The sequence below is a fragment of the Sminthopsis crassicaudata genome, chromosome 3, assembly GCF_048593235.1.
Source record: "Sminthopsis crassicaudata isolate SCR6 chromosome 3, ASM4859323v1, whole genome shotgun sequence".
Taxonomy (NCBI): domain Eukaryota; kingdom Metazoa; phylum Chordata; class Mammalia; order Dasyuromorphia; family Dasyuridae; genus Sminthopsis; species Sminthopsis crassicaudata.
The window spans coordinates 207,429,421-207,452,592 of record NC_133619.1 but is presented as its reverse complement, the minus strand read 5'-3'; the positions used below and the strand labels follow the sequence as shown (position 1 = coordinate 207,452,592).

The 23,172-nt window shown below is 33.7% G+C and overlaps 1 protein-coding gene across 1 annotated transcript in view; it reads left to right on the top strand.

Moving 5' to 3' along the window:
- The window catches only part of EPHA6 (EPH receptor A6), a 1,095,310-nt gene that overhangs the window by 819,403 nt on the left and 252,735 nt on the right, over window positions 1-23,172 (top strand). The window contains exon 12 of the mRNA XM_074299847.1: window positions 21,577-21,702. Coding sequence (XP_074155948.1) covers window positions 21,577-21,702 — 126 coding nt within the window. The remainder of the gene's footprint in view (window positions 1-21,576; window positions 21,703-23,172) is intronic.

Below are 23,172 nucleotides of genomic sequence, written 5' to 3'. Positions count from 1 at the left end.
CTAATATATGGTCTATTTTTGTATAGGTTCCATGAACTCCTGAGAAGAAAGTACATTCCTTTCTACCACCATTCAGTTTTTTTCCAAAGGTCTATCATACTTAGTTTTTCTAATGGTCTATTTACTTTTTTAATTTCTTTCTTATTTGTTTTGTGGTTTGATTTGTCTAAATCTGAGAGTGCAAGGTTGAGATCTCCCACTATTATAGTTGTACTTTCTATTTCTTCTTGCATCTCTCTTAACTTTTCCTTTAAAAAGTTAGATGCTATACCACTTGGTGCATATATGTTTATTATTGATATGGCTTCATTGTTTATGCTACCTTTTAGCAGGATATAGTTTCCTTCCTTATCTCTTTTAATTAGATCAATTTCTGCTTTTGCTTGATCTGAGATAAGGATGGCTACCCCTGCTTTTTTGGCTTTACCTGAAGCATAATAGATTCTGCTCCAACCTTTTACCTTTACTCTGTATGTATCTCCCTGCTTTAAGTGTGTTTCCTGTAAATAACATATTGTAGGGTTCTGATTTTTGATCCAGTCTGCTATCTGACTCTGTTTGATGGGAGAGTTCTTCCCATTCCCATTTACAGTTAAAATTACTAATTTTGTATTTCCTGCCATCATATTATCCCCAGATTATGCTTTTTTCCCTTGGCCCCCCTGAACATCCCCCTGAACCCCTTCCCCAATATTTAATTTATAGACCCCACTTGTGACACATAGCCCTCCCTTTTTAGTATCCCTCCTCCCTCCTTCCAAGTCCCTTCCCTTTTCTTGTGCCCTTGGTATTTAAATTGCTTCTTGCAATATTTTTTCCTTTGTTTGGTAGTTCTGCAGCTTAGCCACAATGTTCCGTGGAGTTCTTTTTTTAGGGTCTTTTTCAGAAGGTGTTTGATGAACTCTTTCAACGCCTATTTTCCCTTCTGTTTCTATTATCTCTGGACAGTTCTCTTTGATGATTTCCTGTAAAATAGAATCTAGGCTCTTTTTTTGATCATAGTTTTTGGGAAGTCCAATGATCTCAGATTATCTCTCCTAGATCTATTTTCCAGGTCTATAGATTTTCCCAGTAAGTATTTGACATTATTCTCGAGCTTTTCTTTTTTTTTTTTTTTTTTTTTTTGTTTTGTTTGACTGATTCTTGGGTTCTCAATGAATCATTCATTTCTATTTTTCCATCCTGGTTTTTAATGAGTTATTTTCTTCATTCACATTTTTTAGTTCTTTTTGTATATGCTCAATTGAGTTTTTAAATGAATTATTTTGCCCTATTGAATTTTTTTTCCATTTCCCTAATTTTTTTAGAGTTATTTTCTTTTTCCAATTCAGAAATCCTACTTTCTTGAGACTTTTTTTATCTTTTCCAATTCAGAAATCCTACTTTCCTGTGATTTTTTAACCTTTTCTAATTCACAAATTTTGTTTCCCTGCACCTTTTGTGAATTCTTTATTTTTTCCAACTCAAATTTCAGGACATTGTTATTCTCTATCATAGCTTCTTTTTTCCCATTTTTCTTCAAACTCTCTTAACTTTTTAATAGTCTCTTCTAGGAGAGAGTTATGTGATGGGAGGCAGGTATCGTTCCCCTTTACAGTGTCATCTGCTGACTCTCTGCTGTTAACTTCCTCGGGGTTGGATACCTGCTCTTTCTCTGTGTAGAAGGAATCAATCATTCTCTTCAGCTTTTTATTCATTGTTAAAAATCTCTTGAGGTCTGCCCTTGGGGTAAGAAGTTTATTTATTTATTTATTTGCCAGCTTCCTCCCAGACTGGATGGATGCAGCAGCTCCTGTGCTAAGAGAACTCCTGTGGTAAGAGAGACCTCTGGGAGAGAGTTCCCTCCCTCTCCCCAGAAATGCCTCAGAGGTGATACTGCTGCGCTGTGAAGGTTGCCCAGTGAAGGACCCCACTGTGTGGCCTAGTGACGGCCCTGAGGTTTAAGAGTGAACAGTAAAAGCGACACAAAGCCCAGCCAATGCATCCTGTGGGGTGTGGATATCAGCCGCTGACGTGAAAAGCCCCTGTGCTCAAACTGGAAGTGTCTGCCTGGAAACTGAGGTCCCTACTTCAAAGGTTCTTCTTCTCTGGGAATTCTGCTGCTGCTAGAATTCCATAGCCTCAGGCTAAGCCTGGCCCTCTGTGGATTAGATGTTGCCTCTGGCTGTGTCCCCACTGTTCAGGCTCTTAACTACCCTAAGGTGAAGCCCCAGACAGCAGAAGGCGGCTTCACAGCTGTGCCGAGATCTGTTAGGTCACTTCAGGATTGGTGTGGTTCTAGGGTTTAGCTTTATATTTTAAAGTGGCTTGATTTCTCTTCTGAAATGCTGTTTTATAAGCAGAGAAGATCTAACAGCCTGTGTCAGATTCCTCTATCTCAGTGGCTTCTCTGATCCCAGAGTTCTCCCCAGCCCGATCAGCACAGTGTGCTAGCACCTAACTGTCTGTGCTGGCCTTTATTCTTCCTCCCCTTGGAACTGACCTTTTCTGTAGAGACTCCAGATTCTATTCAGCTGGTAAGTGGTGCTTTTAATCCTTGTGGTTTCTATCAGTCCAGTGTTATTTTTGAGGCTGATTTAACTAATTGGTAATGAGCGAAGAAGGGAGCTTACAAATTTGCATATATCTTCTCCGCCATCTTGGCTCCGCCCCAATTTGTGGTTTTCTAAGTCAACATGTGGGTCTCAGATATCTGATTCTCTTAGAGCTTGATATCACTGCTCCATAGAGACCACTTACATATATTTCTAGATATTTCATATTTTTCTCTTTTATGAAATCTTCATTTCAGGACAAATTGGCTTACTACAAGTTATGTAGGCATGACATTCCATCCCCATTCCTTTACACAGTCCTAAAGCCTAAAATATATCCATTTTCATCTATGGCTTTTAGAATCTCTAGCTTTCTTCAAGATTCAGATCAAGGACTTTCTCCTATTCAAACATTTTCTCATTCCACCAGGTTTTTTTGCTCTCTCACTCCTGAAACTTGTCTTTGTATTTAATGTTTTTCTTCAGTTGAATATGAAGTAGTTGAGGACAAGTACTGCTTTCATTTTTGATTTAGTATCTTCAAACACACTAAATAAATGTTTGCTAAATTTAATTGGGTAATTTTGTTTTGTTTTGGTTTTTTTGAGGCAAATATGTTTAAGTGACTTTAGCAAGGTCACATAGCTAATGTGAGATCACACTTGAGCTCAGGTCCTTCTGACTTCAGGGTCAGTACTCTATTTGCTGGTTCACTAGTTGCCCCAACTGAGTAATTTCTTTTAAACAGAGTATAATTCAGGTGTGTGTTTTTTAAGTTCCAATAAGTTCTTCGAAGGAAATTCTTCAAAATCATTATTTTGATATATGACACAAATAATAGTCAGCCAAAGTGCATATTTCCAATTACCAAGGAAGCTAAATCTGGAAGAACTCTTGACAGCGGAGTTCTGAGGTACAATGGGCCATACCAAACAATTATCAGCACTGAGCATTGACATTAGTATACTGAACATCCAAAAAGGCATAGGGGAAGGGGCTCCAGGTTGCCTAAGGAGGAACAAAGCAGCTGATTCTGAAAGAGGGTCATGTCAGATTCCTATGCTGAAAAGTAGTACCTTTAGAACTATGAGTCTAGCATGGGTTTAATGGGATACTCATTTTGTAAATAAATGAAAAAAATGAATGAAAATATATAGTAATTACATATTACATTCCAAACGCTGTGCTAAGTGCTGAGAAAAAAACAAGACAGTCACTACTCTCAAGGAACTCAAGCATTTAAGGAGGCAACATATAAAAGAAAATTCAGATACTGGGCAGTTTTTAGGCATAGAAAGAGGCTGAAGGCTAGGTCTGGGGTCCTTAGGTTATATAAGTAGATCAAATATCAGGCAGGGGTATGGGAAGAGGGGAGCACAAGAGGAATATTTGGTGGCAATACTGTCTCTGGCTCTCTCTGGTTCCCACACTCCCTCTCTCCTTCCTTGCCTCTCTCCCTCTCTCCTGCCTTCCTCCCCTCCCTGTGTTCCTTTCTCTCTCCCTCCCTTTCTTTTTCTCCCTCCTTCCCTCCTTCTCTCTCTCTCTCTCTCTCTCTCTCTCTCTCTCTCTCTCTCTCTCTCTCTCTCTCTCTCTCTCTCTCTCTCTCTCTCTCTCTCTCTCTCTCTCTCTCTCTCTCTGTGTGTGTGTGTATGTGTGTGTTTCTCTTTCCATATGTTTAAGGTCTGGAAGGCATACTTGATCCAATCCCCTCATTTTGAAAATAAGAAAAACAAGAGCCAAAGTGGGTTACAGGACTTAGGTTAGTAAGCAATACATACAGATTCATAATTGAGTGTTCTTCCTTCTTCCACAGTGTTCTGTTTTACTTTGTACTTTGAATATTTTGTTCATTACCCCGAAAACTTACTCCTTCTCATCGTTTATTTATTGGCATGCCTGTTTTACAATCAAGTATTTGTCTTTGCCAGCACTTCTTTTCAAAAATAGAGTTTGATAGGTTATAGTTAAATCTACGCTTAAATACCAACTCACTGGGAGTCTTTCCAAAATCTGGAGCTTGTGATAACAATTAAGCAACAAAACTGTGACTCACTTTTTCCTTTGAGAAAATATTTCATCTTCTGAGGTTATTGCAATTCAGTTCTCTAAAAATGTAATTTGAAAAGTAAATTTAAGTGGGGCTTCCTAATTAGACAGAACACATTTGCACTTTCCCAATCACACATCCAAGTTACCCTGAAGTTCCATTCACTCAATTAAAGAACATACCATTTCAGATCTAGATGCCTCCAAGTTATGAACATGTAACTCTCAATGATTGAATCTGATCCAACTGCTCATTCAACTGAAGTGAATTAAGTCTTTGGGGGCACCAGGGTGCCATTTAATAAATTGCCTCATCCAGTGCACTGAATTCACCTCACATGGGTGAGCATCTTACTTCAAAGAAATAGTTTCATCACCTCAGCTCACAAAGGAATCAAATTCATTGATACTAATGGGTGATTCGTATATGATATTATTTATCCCAAGTTTCAAACGAAGCTACAAAATGATCTGCCTTTGTTAAAATGCATACATGTCCAAAACCAAATGAGCAGATTCACAAGTCTATCTTGTGATTTCAAAGCAAGTAGAAGAAGTACTATAAAGTTATATTTTAAAGCATGAAATAATGTAATGTTTGGGGGTTACCAAATTCATTCCATTCTGAAGGAGAATTTGCTCCTTTTGAAAATAGCAAAAAATGGGGAAGATTTTATTGTAATAATAACTCAAGACTGTATAGGCATGGATTATACTCCTTATGTATAGCTCTGAAGAAAGAAAAACTATTAGAACGTTTTTCCTCTGCCTCCTTTCTTTGCTAAAGATGGAGAACTCTGGATGTGGAATGCTAAGTATAATATTGAACTGGCTTAATATATTGATTAGTTTTGCTGAAGTTGTTTTATATTCTGCTTTAATCTATTCTATATGTGATGGGGGGAAGGGTTGTGTTAAGAAATAAAAATGTAAATATAGGATAACAATTAAAATTTTTAAAAAGTTGATAAGTTATAAGTATTTATTAAACATTTTATATGTGCTAAATATTATGTACATGAAAAGGGTCTATGTAAATAGCAATCAAATTTGGATATAATAATATGGTAGAAAGAGTAATGAATTTAAAGTAAGTGTACTAAGTTCAAATCTCTTTCATGATCTTGAGCTTCTGAAACATGTTGTCTGTGTGATCCTGGTCAAATCCCTTAACCTTGCCTTGCCTCAGTTTCCTTGTCCATAAAATGTTAATAATAATAATACCTACTTCCCAGAATTGTTGTGAGAGAAAATACTAATATGCAAAGTATAACATACTTTTCAAATGTTATAATCTATTAAGTAATATTTTGAAAATTAGGTTGGAAAGACAAAATAGGCTATATAGAAATTAGCACCCAGACTTTTTCCAAATGCTTTCTTTCCCCCATTTATCATATCCAAAGCAGTCATTTCCCCCATACTAAAAGCACACCCAAGCAGCTGCAATCATACAACATCCCTAGTGGACTACTTTAGTAAACAATCAACAATTTTATTCAAGCTGGTATTAAAAATGCAATATAAAAGCATCTATGTGAAGTGAACCAGTAATCTAATCACTTAAGAGTATAAAATTATCCTGTAATTGGTTCTGAAGAAAACATTAATATGATCATTTTCAATAGTACACAGCACCTACCAATACTTTTCCTCCTTTTAAAGAAACCTATGAATCTTCTTCAGTAGTATTCCCACAGAACTGGATGTACTTGGATCTTCATACTATACTCATCACAATGGCCTGTCAAGGTTAGACTAGTAGTAAATGATGATGGAAATAGTAGGAGTGGTGAGGACAGAAAAGAGAAGAAGAATACTAAATCAGATTCTCTAAACATATATTCTCTGGATAAATTGTATCCATTTTCTCTAGGATTAGCAGGAATAACACTGGTTTTATAGGCAAAAGACCTGGATTCATACCCTTTCTCTATCATTTATTAACTAAGTGGAATTGGGTACTCTTTTGACATTTCTTTGTCTTATTTCCCTCCATCTATAAAATGAAGAGTTTAGGATTATTAATCGAACTCCAATGTCCTTTACAATTCAAAATCTATTATGCTAGAAATAATAAGCTAAAAATTGAGGTTTCCAAGAACTTAAAGAAATCTCAAGAAAGTTAGAAGTTTAACAAAATGTTATAAAAACTGAACACATAGACTAATACACCAGTATTATAGTGCTGCAATTTACAACAAAAGTGAAATGTATTATTCAGTATTTCAATCCTTGAACAACAAAAAAGAAAGGTATTGTTCAGCAAATACTATATTGATTCAGAGCCCAAATATTAAGGACTAAGGAGAACTGGTTTTGATCTGCTGGCCCAACTTCCCACATTCCTCCATTAAACATAAACTACCTAAATATTGTCCATATATCCATTTTGCCCTTTAATATATATATTATTTAATATATATAGTCAAATGACTCTGCTGTTGGTATTACTGAATTTTTCTTCCCCTATTCAAGATACAGAAGATAAGAGTGGGCTAGAAACAATGAGAGGAGTGTCAAGGGGAGTGGTTTTTTTGGGTTTTTTTTGGGGGGGTGGGAATGACCTTTGTTACTAATTATTACTGATTATAGCTTATTATATATAGTTAATTCATTAAGATTGTGTGTGATAGAAAGAGATTGACTCTATTTCAAAAATGATGCTAATTATACGTCCTTTACAAATCTATGAGTTTCTAAACTCAAAGCAAATGCATGATCTTTGTAGCTTTATATCTTATATCCTTATGATCAATATCTGGTATCTTAAAGTAAAAAAATATAGTTACATGTTATAATTCCTGTTTTAAAACAAGACCTTTGGGAAGTTAGACATTGCAACCATAGATGGGAGGAATGAAGCTGTCCCAGCCTGACCTCTAGAGAAGGAATAGTGAGATCTCAAAAGTAGTTGTTTTTGTTGTTGTTTTGTTGTTCTGTCATTTCTACTGTATCTATTTCATTGTGACCCTATTTGGAGTTTTCTTGGCAAAAAGATACAAGAGTATTCTGCCATTTCCTTCTTCAGCTCATTTTATAGATGAAGAAACTAAGGCAAATAGGGCTAAGTAACTTATCCAGGAACATACAGCTAATAAATGTCTAAAGCTAGTTTAGAATTCAAGATGAGCCTTCCTAACTCCAGGACCAGCACTCTAGGAACTACAGCACCACCTAACTGCCCAGACCATCTCAAAAGCACAGGAGGGATTTATGCAATTCCTTCATGTGGAGTACCATCAGCAAATAGTGGTATACATATCAAGGCATTTTTTTGTTCTCAAAGCAAATCATTAACTGCCTCATAAACTGAGGCAGTGTAGAAGAGTGGATAGAGGATACGACTTTAAGTCAGGATTGAGTTAAAATTTCTCCTCACACATTTATTAGCTCTGTGGCCCAAGACATCATTTAAACCTCTTTCAGCCTCAATTTTCTCATCTGAAAAAAGGAAATAATAATAGCATCTACCTCCCAGAGTTGTTGTGAGGCTCAAATAAAATCACATGTATATGTATAAGTGTGTGTCTGTGTATATGTGTATATATATACACACCCATGTGTATATACACACACACACACACACACACATATATATATATATATATATATATATATATATATATATATATATATATATATATAACTTTGCAATCTTTAAAGTATAGTAAAAATGCTATCTACACTCTATCATCATAATTAATTATTAACATGTGACCTGAAACTAGTCACTTGATCTCTACCTCAGTTTTCTCATTGACAAAATGAGATGTCTGGACTCTCTGGCCCTAAGATTTTCTAGCTCAATGAGCTTACAAGCTTCTCTACAACCATAAACTCTCCCAACTCCTCACTATATGTTAATCAAATAAGCACAATCTGAACCAATTTCAATACAATTCCAATACCTGAACATAAATGCACTCAAATTCAGACATTATTCTGGCACAGAAATTCTAGAGTACTATCACTAGCAACTTACTCAATTTTGCATTGTCTTGTTCTTTAGAATAGATACCCACTTTTTTGGAGTGGATTTCCTTTATTATCTAGGGCCATCTTATCCTCATCCATACCTTGCCACTGGACCCAAATGGTTCTGGACTAGTGATTTTGCATGACCCACCCTCATTTAAATCCAATTTACTTGTACGTCATGACATCATCTCCCTGATGTTTTCCTTCAGAATAGAGGACAAACAATAACAATATTTTCAACTAGCAAAAATGTTAACTATAGAGCCAAATCATTCTCCTATACAACCTGAGTCTTATTTACACATTAGAAATGCTGTGGAAGTTATATTATTTCCTGTGGGCTGTTAATATACAACTCAACAACTGATTTAGTACCTTATCACTTCAAAAGATCTGTGGTTTCATCAATGTGGCTAATCCCTTCACACTTTAGGAGGCATTATTCATGGAAGCTGTGGTAAAAAATAATGCATCACTTCATAGTCATCCTTCTAGTGCCTCCATGAATCTGAATCAATTTGTCCTTAGATGACTGTCACTGGATTAGTATTCAAAGGATCTGTCAGACTTTGGACTTTAATAGTAAAGCCTTTAAGAACTCAATTTTATATTTTGTCATAATGAAATTTGGAAATTAAAACTAATTAGACTACTCATACTCTTCAAATTAGTGTTTTAGTGACAGGCCAATACTTGAAAAAATTGATTTAACTTCCAAAAGAGTTTAAATTTTTAAAACTAAAATTTAAGGTTAAATGTGAAATATATAGTATAGTTTTGCCCTCTTTAAATTTGTAGATGATACTACCATGGTTTTAACTGATAATGTATAGAAGTTGATTGTGGGAAGTTTTTATTGCTAATACACATGAGAGAGACTATAAAGACAACATAATTCTACTGTAGAGCTATCATTCTAAAATTGCTGTGTATATATGAATATATATCATATGAAAAAGGGACCAAAGGCCCAGTTAGCCCAAGGATGCCAACCTAATACAGGTAGGGAACATCATAGTGCACAGAGTGTTGGACCTGGAGTTGGGAATATTCATCTTCCTGAGTTCAAATCTGGCCTCAGATTCTAAGCAAGTCACTTAGTGCTGTTTGTCTCAGTTTCTTGATCTGTAAAATGAGCTGGAGGAGGAAATAGCAAACCACTCCAGGATCTTTGTCATAACAGATCAGACACAACTGAAAAATGGCTGAACAGCAACAGCCAAACAAGGAGAGTTGGGTAGAAGCTGAAAAGAAGCAAATATGAGCTTCATGAAAGGAAAAATTCCCAACACTTAGAACTGTCCAGAAGTGGATTGGCCTTCCTCAAGAATTGATAGGTTCCTGTTCCTTTTCCTTAGAGGCTTCCAAATAAAGCCTAGACAACCACCTTGGACATAGTATAGCAATACTTCCAAATTTTTTTATTTGGTACTACACTGAATAGAATACAAGTATTTAAGATAATAAAGAAGTGAATTCAAGTCCTTTCTCAGACATTTACTAGCTGTTTGATCCTGAGAAAATTTTGTACCTTAGATTCCTCTTCTGTAAAATGGAGATAAATAATAGTACCTATTTCATAGGTTCAATTGGGATAATTGAATAAACAGATATAAAACACTTATGAATTTCTATATAAATGCTAATTATTATGTGTTGGACTAGATGGTCACTAAAGTCCCTTTTGAATCAAATTCTGTGATTCTGCGGCAATAAGACTTAGAGGACTCATATACACTGGTATTGATTCCATAGCAACTGTTTTTCAAAAAAAGATTAAGTAGGACCTAGCAAGCCATGAAAATCTAGGCAGTAGTGGCCTAGGACATGGTGGGTAAAGGAAAGAATGCTGTTCTTGGGGGCCAGAAAGCTAGATCTGAATTAGGCAAAAATCACTTAATCTTTCTGTACCTCAATTTCTTCATGTATTAAATGCAAATTATATTTATACTACTTACCTCACAAGCATATTATAAAGAAATTCCGTTGTAAATCTTAAAGCTCTATATTAATGTGAATTTTTTTATTCAGCTATATTGAGTTGATATACTTTAAAACCTCTGGTCATTAAAAAAAATACCATGTATTCTTGGATCAGATGAATGATACTATTGCACCCTTATTCATCATCCTTTTCTATGTTGTCTTTCCCATTACAAAATAATTCCTTGACAGCAGGAATTAACTTTTTGCTTGCAAAAAAGCGCATAACAAGTGATTAATTAAGACTTGTTAAATAAAATTTGGATTAGTGAATTTAAAGAAAAAAACCTATCTTTGGATATATCAAGGACATCTTGCCTCTGTGACTTATTATTTGTGTGATCCTGGACTATTCATCAGCCAATTTGCATTTAGTAATCACCTAACAATTGCCAAACAGTGTGCTATGTACTGAAACAGTACTTTTCACAAGGTCTCCTAAACTTTCTGGGACTTATTTTCTCATTTGTAAAATGAAAGACTTGACAAGATGCCCCCTTAAGGTCAACTGCAGTTCTAAATCTATAAATATATGAATCTATAACATTTCACATTATAACAAAATGATATGAAAGTAAAATAAGCAATTTAACATCAATTTTTAAAAACTTGAAAAACAAGAGGGAAAAAATGAATAGGCATTCCCTTTGAACTTTGATAATCATTCTTATACTAATTTGTCAGTACAGGAAGTCCCCAGAATAGAAACTCCCTTCTCCACCACATATCACAAACTATATATGGCTTAGGAGGTAAGTCCTAGAGAGTTCCATGCAGGGGAATGGCTCAGTGGATAGAGTGTAGGGCCTGAAATCAGAAAGATCTGAGTTCAAATTGAGCTTCAGACACTTACTAGTTGTATGTCTCTGAGCAAGTCATTTAATCATGTTTGCCTTAATTTTCTCATCTACAAAATGACTAGAGAAAGAAATGGTTATCCACTCCAATATGTTTGTCAAGAAACCTCAAATGGAGTCATAGAGATTTGGACAGACTGAAAAGACTGAACAATAACAATCTTGAGAGGCCTCAAGTTATATAATGATTATTGACTTACTTAAAGTCACATAGTTTTTAAGTGTCAAAAGTGAAATTTGAACTCAGGTCCCCAGATTTTCCTCTGAGTCTAGCTTTCTTTCCACTATTATACACAGCCTCTATTGTAATCATAATTACATGTTTTCAAAGATTTTTTTGTTGTATGCTTTTTAAATATCAATGATCCTCAGATTATAGTTTGTCTAACAACTGACTAGGAAACAACAGGAAAACTTTGAGACATTAGAGTAAAGTTAATCTGAACTATAGGTTTATTTTTTCTTAAAGCAAACACAATATTTTACTACTAAATAATTGAGATAATAATGAAACCTGATTTTATCCTAGATAATTAGAAGAATTAATACATGAGCTAATAATCAGTAGAGGAACAGTTTCTACATATTCTTAATTGGAAATCACATTCAAAATGAATGTACATAATTCAATGAACATAAATTTAGACACTTGTAATTCATTGGCCTGAATGATCATTTCATTAATTTAGAAAACTTCCGATGTAAAATTTTCTACTGACATAGATGGGCATTTATTCTGTAATTTATAATCTTTTTTTAATTATAGTTTTTGTTGACAAAACATATTTTCAGCATTGACCCTTGCAAAAATTTCTGTTCTAACTTTTCCCCTCCTTTCCTTCACCTCCTTCCCTAGATGGCAAGTAGTCCCATACATGTTAAATATATTAAAGTATATATTAAATACAATGTATGTATACATATTTATACAGTTGTCTTGCTACACAAGAAAAATCAGATTTAGAAAGAAGATAAAAATAACCTGGAAGAAAAACAAAAATGCAAGCAAACAATAACAGAGTATAAATGCTATGCTGTGGTTTACACTCATTTCCCAGTGTTCTTTCACTAGCTGGTTCTGTTCATTACTGATCAATTAGAATTGATTTGGATCCTCTCATTGTTGAAGATAGCCACTTCCATAAGACTTAATCCTCATTTAGTATTGTTGTTGAAGTGTATTATGATCTGGTTCTGCTCATTTGACTTAGCATCAGCTCATGTAAATCTCTCCAAGCCCCTCATTATTTATCCTGTTGGTCATTTCTTACAGAACAATCATATTCCATAACATTCATATACCACAATTTACTCAGCCATTCTCCAATTGATGGGCATTTATTCAATTTTCAGTTTCTAGACACTACAAAAAGGGTTGCTAAAAACATTTTTGCACATACAGGTCCCTTTCCCTTCTTTAATATCTCTTTGGGATATAAGCCCAGTAGTAACATGTAGTTTATAATCTTATATAAGATACATTATATAAGATTATAATCTTAAGAAAATTGATCAGAGATACTAAGACTTACTCTTGATCACAAAAGTGTAAATGTAAGAAATAGAATTGGGAACCAAATTCTTCCTAATCCAGGGCCTGCTTTGTAGCTACTTTATCAGACTGCCCCTTACACTCCATCATTATAAATATAAAAAGGTTACTGCTTTCAAAAACACATTCCTCACTACATCTACTAGGCAATGACTTTCCTTTTGTTCTGACATAACTTTATAAAAATGCATAACAAAATTAATTTTACCCAACAAATAGACTTTGGGGAGGAGATTGAGGTTAAACAAAGAACTCTGAAAAGTGTAATAACTCAAAAAAAAATCTATATATGAAACTGACCACTTTGCTTTTAATCTATTTGCTCAGCCTTTTGAAGAACCGTAGCAAAAGGAAAAATCTATAAAATGTATGCTTTAGTGATTTGAATGATAAATATAAGTCAAAAACAAAAAAAGTAATGATTGAAGAATGTTTAATGGTATTCAGTTCCTAGGACTAACTTGAAAGTCTAGATGAAGCTTCTAAAGTAGGAGAAAGGTGCTATTAGTTTTATTATAGAAACTCAGAATCTTTGAAGACCCATGACAGCACAAAACAAATTAAATTTACAACACAGAAAACTTTCTTTTCCACTAACTTGTTGAAAATGAGAGTCTGGAAAATTGGTTTCCATCTTTCTTAATAGAAATGTCACTTGACCTTCTAAGTTTAATATAAAAATTTTAGCTGTCATACTCCACATTGATAATGACAGAGAAAGAAGAGTGTCTCTTGGACATTAGTTAAACATTTGACTAAAGGCAATTTATTCTCTCTGTGCCTGGCTGCCACAAAGACGTTGAGACTCCTTGATGAAGTCTCCAAAGTGACTAACATTCCTGGATAGTAAATGGGATAATAGATATGTACAACTTTTCCCTCTTTCACAAATAGGAGTATCATTTTTCACTCTTTTGAAGTGACAGGAATATAAATAGGATTTTTTTGTATACCTAAGGAGTTTACACCTTTAAAGGAGTTCGCTCATTGGTCCACACATTAGAGTCACACCTTTAAGAGAGCATACTTTTGAGTTCCCACAAGCCCAGGGAGTACCCACAAGCCCATTCTCTGGGAGGATATAAAAAGCCAGAATTGAGTAAAGGAGAGAACTTCCCAGGAGAACTTCAAGGAAGCTCGAGGAGATTCAGAGAGCCAGCATTTCAGTGGGGAGATTTGCAAGTCCAGGAGATTCACAAGTCTAAAGGAAAAGTCTGCTCATGGACTTCCGGGAGATTCAGAACTAGGATTGACTTCCAGGAGATTCACAACACAGAAGCCCACAATTTCACTCTCGGAGGCGGAGTCTGATTCGTTCTGGCTGGAGACATTCATTCTTCATGCTGGCTGGAGACATTCTGACAAGAGCTTATGGGGAACCAAGGAGAGAGAGAGGCCTCTACAGAAAACTAGCCAAGCCCCAAGTGAAGAAGACTTGAAGGAGAAAACAAAGGATCTGGACTTTAAGCCCTGGTTGCATTTTGGGATTATTGAACTGAACTAAAGCCAAGGCTGCCTCCAGAAACTCCCCAAGAAACCTGCCCCGAAGAGTATGATTGCAACTTAAAGAAACAGAACACTACATGGGTGAACTTTCCCACTTTAATTATTCTTGATACAAAATCAATTGATTCTGGGATTCTGGCATAAAACTTCTGAATAAGAAATTCTATAAATTCAAATTTTAAAAGTCTAAGGCAAAGCCTTGGGCCCCCCAATGAAATTACAACTGTGGCCATTGATAATTTTATTCTATTTAAGTCACTTATAAGTTAGAGAATATTACACTCTGGGGCATCAAAGAACTCACATTTGCTGAAGAAACAGAAGCATTTTCAGAAGCATTGTGGCATAATGGGAAGAACACTGAATTTTGAATCAAGGGACCTATGTTTAAATCCTGATTTTGTCATTTACTACCTCTAAGACCTTAGGCAGCCAATCAAGCAAAATGCATTTAGGTAATTAATATAAGGAGCTAAAATAGTATAAAAGTAAAATAAGCAATTTAACATTAATTTTTAAAAACTTGAAAAACAAGAGGAAAAAATGGAGAATCCTCCAAAGAATTAGAATATCAACTGAATTATTTACCAAAATCAAGTATACAAAACATTGATCTTTAAAAATTAAGAACAATTTTAATAGATGATGCTGCATCAATTGCTTATATAATGTCCTAACTCCATAGAAAGTTTTCAAAATGGAAGAGTTCAAATAATATAGGAAAAAATTGAAGTATATTTCACTACCATCATCCTATCTACTTTCTTTCACCTATTTGCTAAGAGTTGAAACATGCTTCTATAATTAGACTTATGTCTTTTGAAGTCAATATTGGCCATTATATTTATGAGAGGTCTTGTATTATTTGAGAGAAAGAGAGAGAGAGGTCTTCTGGTTCTATTCTGCTTACTTTATTTAATATCGGTTCTGTAAGTCTTTCCAAATTTCCCAGGGTGAGTAACATATCATCTTCATCATCCTATCTGCTATTGAAATTGTGTCAATGATCTGATAGATAAGCTATCATTCTAATCCTTTCATTTATCCAAATACAAAAAGCACTTCTTTTATGTACCTGTGCAAATAGTCCATAGAATATTAAATATGAGAGAAAAAATGAGCCAGCAACTTGTCCCAAAATAATTTCTACCTGAACTTCTTCAAGCACGTGAGAAAAAAATAATTATGATTTTGTTTTATCAACCATATTACAGATAAAAATCCATGTCATTCTTAGAACCTTAAGTATGAGATGGATCACTAACCAAAAATCTACACAGGAGAAAATAACTTGTGCTAAGACCCTGAAATCAGAAAGAGAGTGGAGTGTGTGAGAAACAGCAAGCAGGCCACTTTGGTTGGCATATACAATATAAAAAAGGAAAAATGAGAAAATATCCTGGAAATGTAGGATGGTAATCTCAATGGAAATAATGAAAAAAGTAGGAAGTGAGAAGGCCTACCAATACCAGTGCTCAAACTCCAAAACAGTAATTATCAGAACTTTGGTGTGAATTAAAAAATAAAAAAGTTGATCAATCGAATAGATTAGATAAATAAGATCCAGAAGCAATCAAATATAGTGGAACAGTTTTCAAACAACCCAGAAATATCCTAGTTGACAAAAATATTTAGGATAATTAGAAAGTAGTCTGGCAGAAATTATAATTAGACAAGACTTTGCTATATTTAGTTGTGCATTCACCCTGTCACAAACCCCATACATATATACTGTAGAACATTGAAATTATCTTTGAGGTATAACCAAAGAAGAGTACAGATGATAAACAGCAGATAAAATACAAAACAGAAAATAGATGTGCTGGAACATTTTATCTTTATAAAACGGAATTGAGGAAGCCTGTGTCAAGCATGTGAATACCTGATGTGGCCTCTATATGATTTATATCCCTAACACTTAGCACAATGTCAGTTACTTAGTAGGACTTTAATAAAATTGATTGATTGATGTCACATTTGTGTATGGAAACATCCATAACTCTAAATTATAATGCCAGCTTCAATTAATTTTTGGTTTCATGGAAAGGCATTAATATATTTGCATATGTTAGCATTTGCAAACATAGATGCCATACATGATTTAGAAGTTATATCTTATCAGAATTACAAAAATAAGAATATTTGCAAAGATTTATTCCCTTGTACTCATTGGAAGCAAAGATGTTTTATATATTTGAGGAACAAGTTATGACAAAAAGAGAAACTTGTATTTAAAAATAATTTAGAAAAAATGAAGAATATAGTGTAATATTTTATGTTCTAAATATCAAAAAAACAGGGAAAAAATTAACTGCTAACATATCTTTATATATATACTCCACTATATTCTATATAGAGATTGGAAATGACCTACATTTAACTATTGAAGAAGTAAAATATTTAATCTGATCTTCCATACATTCTAGAGTTAATATTTTTAAAGTATTGTTTAATAAAGAGTTCAGATTATAAAAAGTCCAGTAACCAATATTTTATAGGTTTAAGAAATTATCTTTTATCTAAGCCTACTAACCCAGAAAAATAAATAGCCACATATAGGATTTTTAAATTAAGGGTTTGTTTCCCTTTCTCAGAAGAGAGAGAAAAATATGAAATTTTCAGCTCAGTTACTCTCAAATGAAGAACAGTTACCAGAGTATATTCAATGATTGAATGTGAAATAGGACAAATTAATGAGAGTAGAGAACTCCTACTGGAAAGGGAAAAGCAGGGAGAAAATGCAAAATGTCTTCATTTATATGTTGGAAAGAAAAGATAATAGGAAAAACAAAAAAGACACATAGATTCCAATGAGGGAAGCATGATATATAAAGAAAATCACAAGAAAGAGATAGAGAGGGCATCATTATGGGCCAGAACTTGAAACAAGGTACTAAGTGAAATTGAGGAGACAGTTTAGCATTGATTTAATCTTACAACAAATAATGGTTTCCTAATGATATAAAGATTGGTGTATACTCAATAGAAAGGACAAGCACACTAAAAGCTCTCTGAGGCTGAGACATTCATTCCATCTTCCACCTTTGCTGTGGCTGGAGGCCGAAGCACAAACCCTTGGAAGTCGGGGAGATTCAGAAGCCAGAGCTCAAGCTCTCGGAACCAAGGCTACAGAAGGCCTCTAAAAAAGCTTATCCGAACCACAAAAGAAGGAGATAAGACTTGGAAACAGACAATAAAGGATTTGGACTTTAATACCTGGTTGCATTTTGGGTAATTACTGAACTGAAACGAAGTCTGTCCCCAAAAGCCCCCCAAGAAACCTGCTCCCAGAAAAGATCACATTTTAGAGAAGAATATTACAATTTATAAAAAGGAAAAAAAAATACAAGAAGTCAAGAAAAAATGAAGAAGTAAAATGAAAGTGATACATACACATTCATGGACAATATTTTCTTCTTCCCTTGCTAATAATAGAAATAAGAGTTGCAGTTTTAGACAAAAGTCTAATTAGCCTGCTCCAGAGTTAATTACATAGGGGCTACTAACACTTACAATCTGATCTGTCTAGATATAGAAAGTAGACATCTTGTCAGAGCAAGGGCTATAAGATGTTTCTGTTTTTGAGTCAACAAACAAGTACAATATTATTTCATATTCTCTCTACTTTTCAGTTAATTTTGTAGCTGTTATGATATGTTCTGATTGAATATAATTTTCAAAAGCTTATCTGTTCCATTCTTGTACCTTTATTTTAACACCTCAAGTTATAAGATGGGTCACTAATTTTAAAAAACTACCCAAGAGAACAGGACAACTTATGCAAAAGAACTGCGGTGGGAGATGGAATACATTATTTGAGAAACAGCCAGAAAGAAACATTGACTGGAATACACAGTGTATGAGGAATAATAAGGGGAAACATAGCTTACTAGGTATAGATTATGCTCATATGTTAAGGACCATGCCTAAGTGAAGGGGCAAGTCAATTCTCTGAGAGCCTCCACAGCTGTGGATCATAACATCTGAAAGAGTTGAAAAGCAGCCTTTGCTGACACAGATGTTCCTTGTGGATAATGGATTGAAATAAATTGGAGGCAAGAGGGAAGGGAAGAGAGGTTAGATAGGGAATACAACTGCTTCTCAGGAGAGAGGTCAGAGAATGCAACTACCTCTCAGTCTCCTTGTATCATCATCAGCAGCAGCAGCATCATCATCCATCATCAATCATTAATCATCAATCATATATCATCAATCATCCATCATCCATCATCATCCTCTCACATGAAGAGATCCATTCTACAGGTCTGAGTTAGACCTCCAGCAGCCACTGGCAGGTGGCTCACATATCCCAACATTCATAAAAATTTGTCAAGAAAAGAACGTAGGCTCCTAGGTGAGTAATAATTGATATTTTTGTTGCCTTGATGGGGAAAATAGGGGAAGTTCTAAAATATTTATAAACTTTATGAATGTGGTTTATAGATTATAAAATTATATAGATTAATAAACCTACATTAAGGTGTTATTAATGCTAAGTATTATATATTATAAATAGATAATCATAATTTTTCTTGGGAAGAAAAAAATGTTTTGTCTACCTTACATGACTTTATGCTTTTACCAATTGGTACAGTAAATTACATGAAAATCTGCAGTGTCTTCCAAAGAGGATAATTTTAGATGAGTCATTCTTCTAAGAAAATATTTCTTTTAACTCTTTTTGCATACAACTTTCTCTGAAAACCCAAAAGCCACCAAAGTTAACTTCAGGGTTCTGAGTAGAAGGTGATATCTTTCATTTGAAGTAAATTATGTGCAACATTTGATTGATTTAATTATGCCTGCAGAATGTTTTCATCTCAAACTAACTTTTAGACAATTGTTATGACATAGTATTCATTAATATAGTCTAAATCAGGTATTTGAATATGAGTCTACATACAATTTTTTTAATTACTGGATATTTTAGAAGTCCTTTCAGCCCATTAGAATATCAGTTAGTAATAAGTTTCAATTACAGAGTAAAAAGCTTACAATTTACATTTTAAATGTATTAATTCCCCATAAAATTCAGCTAGATAGAATAAGTAGTTAGAGGGTCAGGCCGGAATCAGGAAGACTCATCTTCCTTAGTTCAAATCTGGCCTCAGAACCTTATTTTGACCCTGGGTAAATCACTTAATCCCATTTGTCTCAGTTTCTTTTTTTATAAAATAAGCTGGAGATGGAAAAAGTCAAACCACTCCAGAATCTTTGTCAAGAAAACTCAGTCAATTAGTGAAAATGACTAAACAAAACACAAAATTCAGTCCTATTTTATAGCAAAAGAACACAAATTCTTTCAGCCAAGCTACTATCTGTATTGGCTTAAAAAATCATTTCATTTTCCTAAGATTTGATTTGCCACTTTTATAAAGATTTTTAAATATTTATATTATGAATAAAGAAACAGATGAGTGAAAGATTTACTAAGGGTTAACTGTACAAAGCACTAGGAGAAAGATAGAATGACAAAAATAGTTCTTATCCTCAAGGAATTTATTTTCGAATGGGTGAGATAACATTTGTGAAAGATTTCAACTGCAAATTAAATAGAAAGTTTCCCATGGTCCTTAGAGCAAAGCAGATATCTCAATGTTAATACCTCTAATATCATTTCCACTGATCAAATCATGTCACTTTCAGTTGTTGAGCCAAAGATTTTAGAGGTAAGAACTTTCTTTTTTCTATCTTCAGGATCTATAACTGAAGCATGTATTTCTAAGGCCATGGGGTGGTTGTTTTTATTTTCCACTGAAGTCTGAAGAGAGAGGGAAGTTAAGGTGTAAGTGGTAGTTTGAATTGCCAGGCAAATGTCACTTCCTATATCTTCCTCAGTGTCTTGATTCTCCAACTTGGCTGACTTACTGCTTTCCAGCTAATGGAGATGACTGGCCTCTTCTCAAAAGGAATTGCTTTTTTGAGGGGTTGGGTAGAAACAATTCAGACGTAGCCACTATCATGGCTCTTATAAATACCTAAGTTAATACCTATAATAAATATCTAAAATAGGAAGGATTGAATTACATGATCTCTAAAAGGCCTTCTAGATCCCAAATTATTTGATTCTATTCATTTTAGGAAACCTATTAAACTTATTCAACTCCCTTTTGGTTTTAAAAATAAGATCTTTACTGACACTTGAAGAATATTTCCTTATTATTTAAAATAACTTCACAAAATATGAAGCAGAAATGATATATTTTTGGATAATCATGAATCTCTTTGTATATTAACCCTAACAAGAAAATAACAAGCAAAAAAATATATTCATTATAAGCTTAAGCAAATCACTTAGCCCCCTCCTGGGTCTTAGTTTCCTCATCTATAAAATAGGAGAGTTGGACTAAATGGCTTCTGACCTCCCTTCTAGCTCTTAGATCTATAGTTCTATTATTTTAATGGGTACAAAAATTCATGTTATTATAAAATCATTGAGTGTGTGCATATACATGTGTATTTTCTTCATTTAATGCACTAATCCCATAATTTTGCCTTTAGACAAAACGATGCAGGGGATCCTAGGAATGATTGTGCCTTGCATAAGTGTAATTCATAAGGATAATCCATTTTACAACTGAAAGACCAATTTGCTGACATCAATTATAGCTATTCTGTCCACTCAAAAAAATATGTCTTTATAGAAAAAGAACCCTATGGTCCGCACTTAAATATAGAAAAGAAAACACATAATTTTTCCTTTGGGACTTGCTTTTTCTAGCTGTTAATCATTTAGAGATTGATATAAAGAAAACAGATAGATTGATTTGTGTATTTGCATCTATAAAAATGTGTGTGTACGTGTGTAATAGGTATGGTATTTCTTGCATTCTTAATGGTGGAAAGAAATTTTAAAATAAAAAATAAAAATAAAATAAATACATATGTGTAATATATTTATCTATTTATGAATTCATATTAAGCTAATTTATAAAATCATATAAAAATGAGTTTAGCATTTTTGCTTCACTCTTGATAATGATTCACTTGTTGATTAGTATGATTAAATACTCACCTGATATTATATAATCAAAAAATCCAATTTATTTGATGCATTTCAAGTTTTTGTTTTTGTGTTTTTTGTTTTTTGGTTGTTGTTTTTTTTAATTTCTTAAAGGATCCTTCCCATCCATTGGGGTGGAGGCATTATGTCCCAGCTTCTTAAGGACAGGCTTCTTAAATAACATTCCAGCTCCACATCCAATTTCAGGAGGAGGATCTTTACCCCCCAGGATTCCTACTGGTAAGTATTTCAAGCAACATTGTCTCCCATCACAAATAAAGATTGTAGCAGCATTAAACAATCATGGTGATTCAGTACAAAAATACATATGTAGTAGAAAAATGTAAATAAGAATTTTTAGTGCAAGAATTACATCTATAATACTTAATACTGTACCTGTGACAGTAGTCCTAAGAGAGGAGAATACTATAAGTAGAACACTCAATTAATATAATACTTAAGCAAAGTCCCTACTGAAGTTTGAACTTGTCCCATGTATTGTTTTCACTTGAGTAAAAATTTTGGGTGCAGAGTTTAAGCTTAAAACTTGACTATGAAGGAAGTAATGGATCTGTGCCATTTTGGCCTCTTAGGAATGGCCAAAAAAGTCCATTAAATGTGGTTGGCAGGAAGATTCATTTCCATTCAGGATGATTCTATGGGACTTAATTAAACTTCCATTTTACAAAAGAAAAATAACTTGAAGGAAAGCCAACAAATGGCAAAGACACTGGACATTTTTTAGTTTAGAAAAATGAATACAGAGAGCTTCATAAAAACACAATCTGGCCAAAGTCATATAACAATAACAAGGAAAAAGACAATCATTTAGAATATTTGTAAATATCATTTTGAAAAATCAATTCCTTTTATCTAATGTTGTATTTCATTTAGTTTATGGATTATTCACATTGAGTACTCAAAGTTCCAAATAGGTTTTTCCCTGTCATTCAGCTCAATTCCCTGCTGCTTTTTCTACCAAGGGTTGAATTTTTTTTTGTGATATTAGCCAAAATAAAATATAATTAGGGAGGTAAATGTTGAAAAGGAAAGAAGTATGGAGCAATTGACTAACAAATCCTTTGACAAATACAATATAAACATTTTTTATGGTTAAATGCTGCTTTTGGAATATTTGTACTAATGACAGAGAATTTTGACAAGCTAAAGAATGTTGCATTATTGATAATGTTAGGGAATGTGTTTGCAAATGATAATCTTACAGAGTTATCTAATAGACTGAGAAGTTAAATTTATCTTGGTTCCATAACTCATTTATCAGAGATAGAACTTGAACCCAGATCTTTATATAAATATATAAGTGTGTGTGTATGTGTGTGTGTGTGTGTGTGTGTGTATATATATACACATATATATACATATATATAGTATATTATTTACTAATTTTAGAATTTGAATACACATAGACAATATAATACTGAAAAATGTGATTGCCTCTATGAAAACTGTTTTATTTTTCTTCCTTTTGTCATAATTCTAAGAAGTCATAGTGTTGAAGGGCAACATTCTCCCAGGTACCATCTAATAAAAGTCATTTATGAATAAGATCTGCTTTTTACCTTTGCTAGTAATGATTTAATTTAGAAATACATTGGTAAACTATTATAATCCTAAAACTTTGTGCCCTACCTACTAGATATATTTTATAAAGAATTTTATAAAAAAGAACTTTTAAAAATCAGTTTTCTT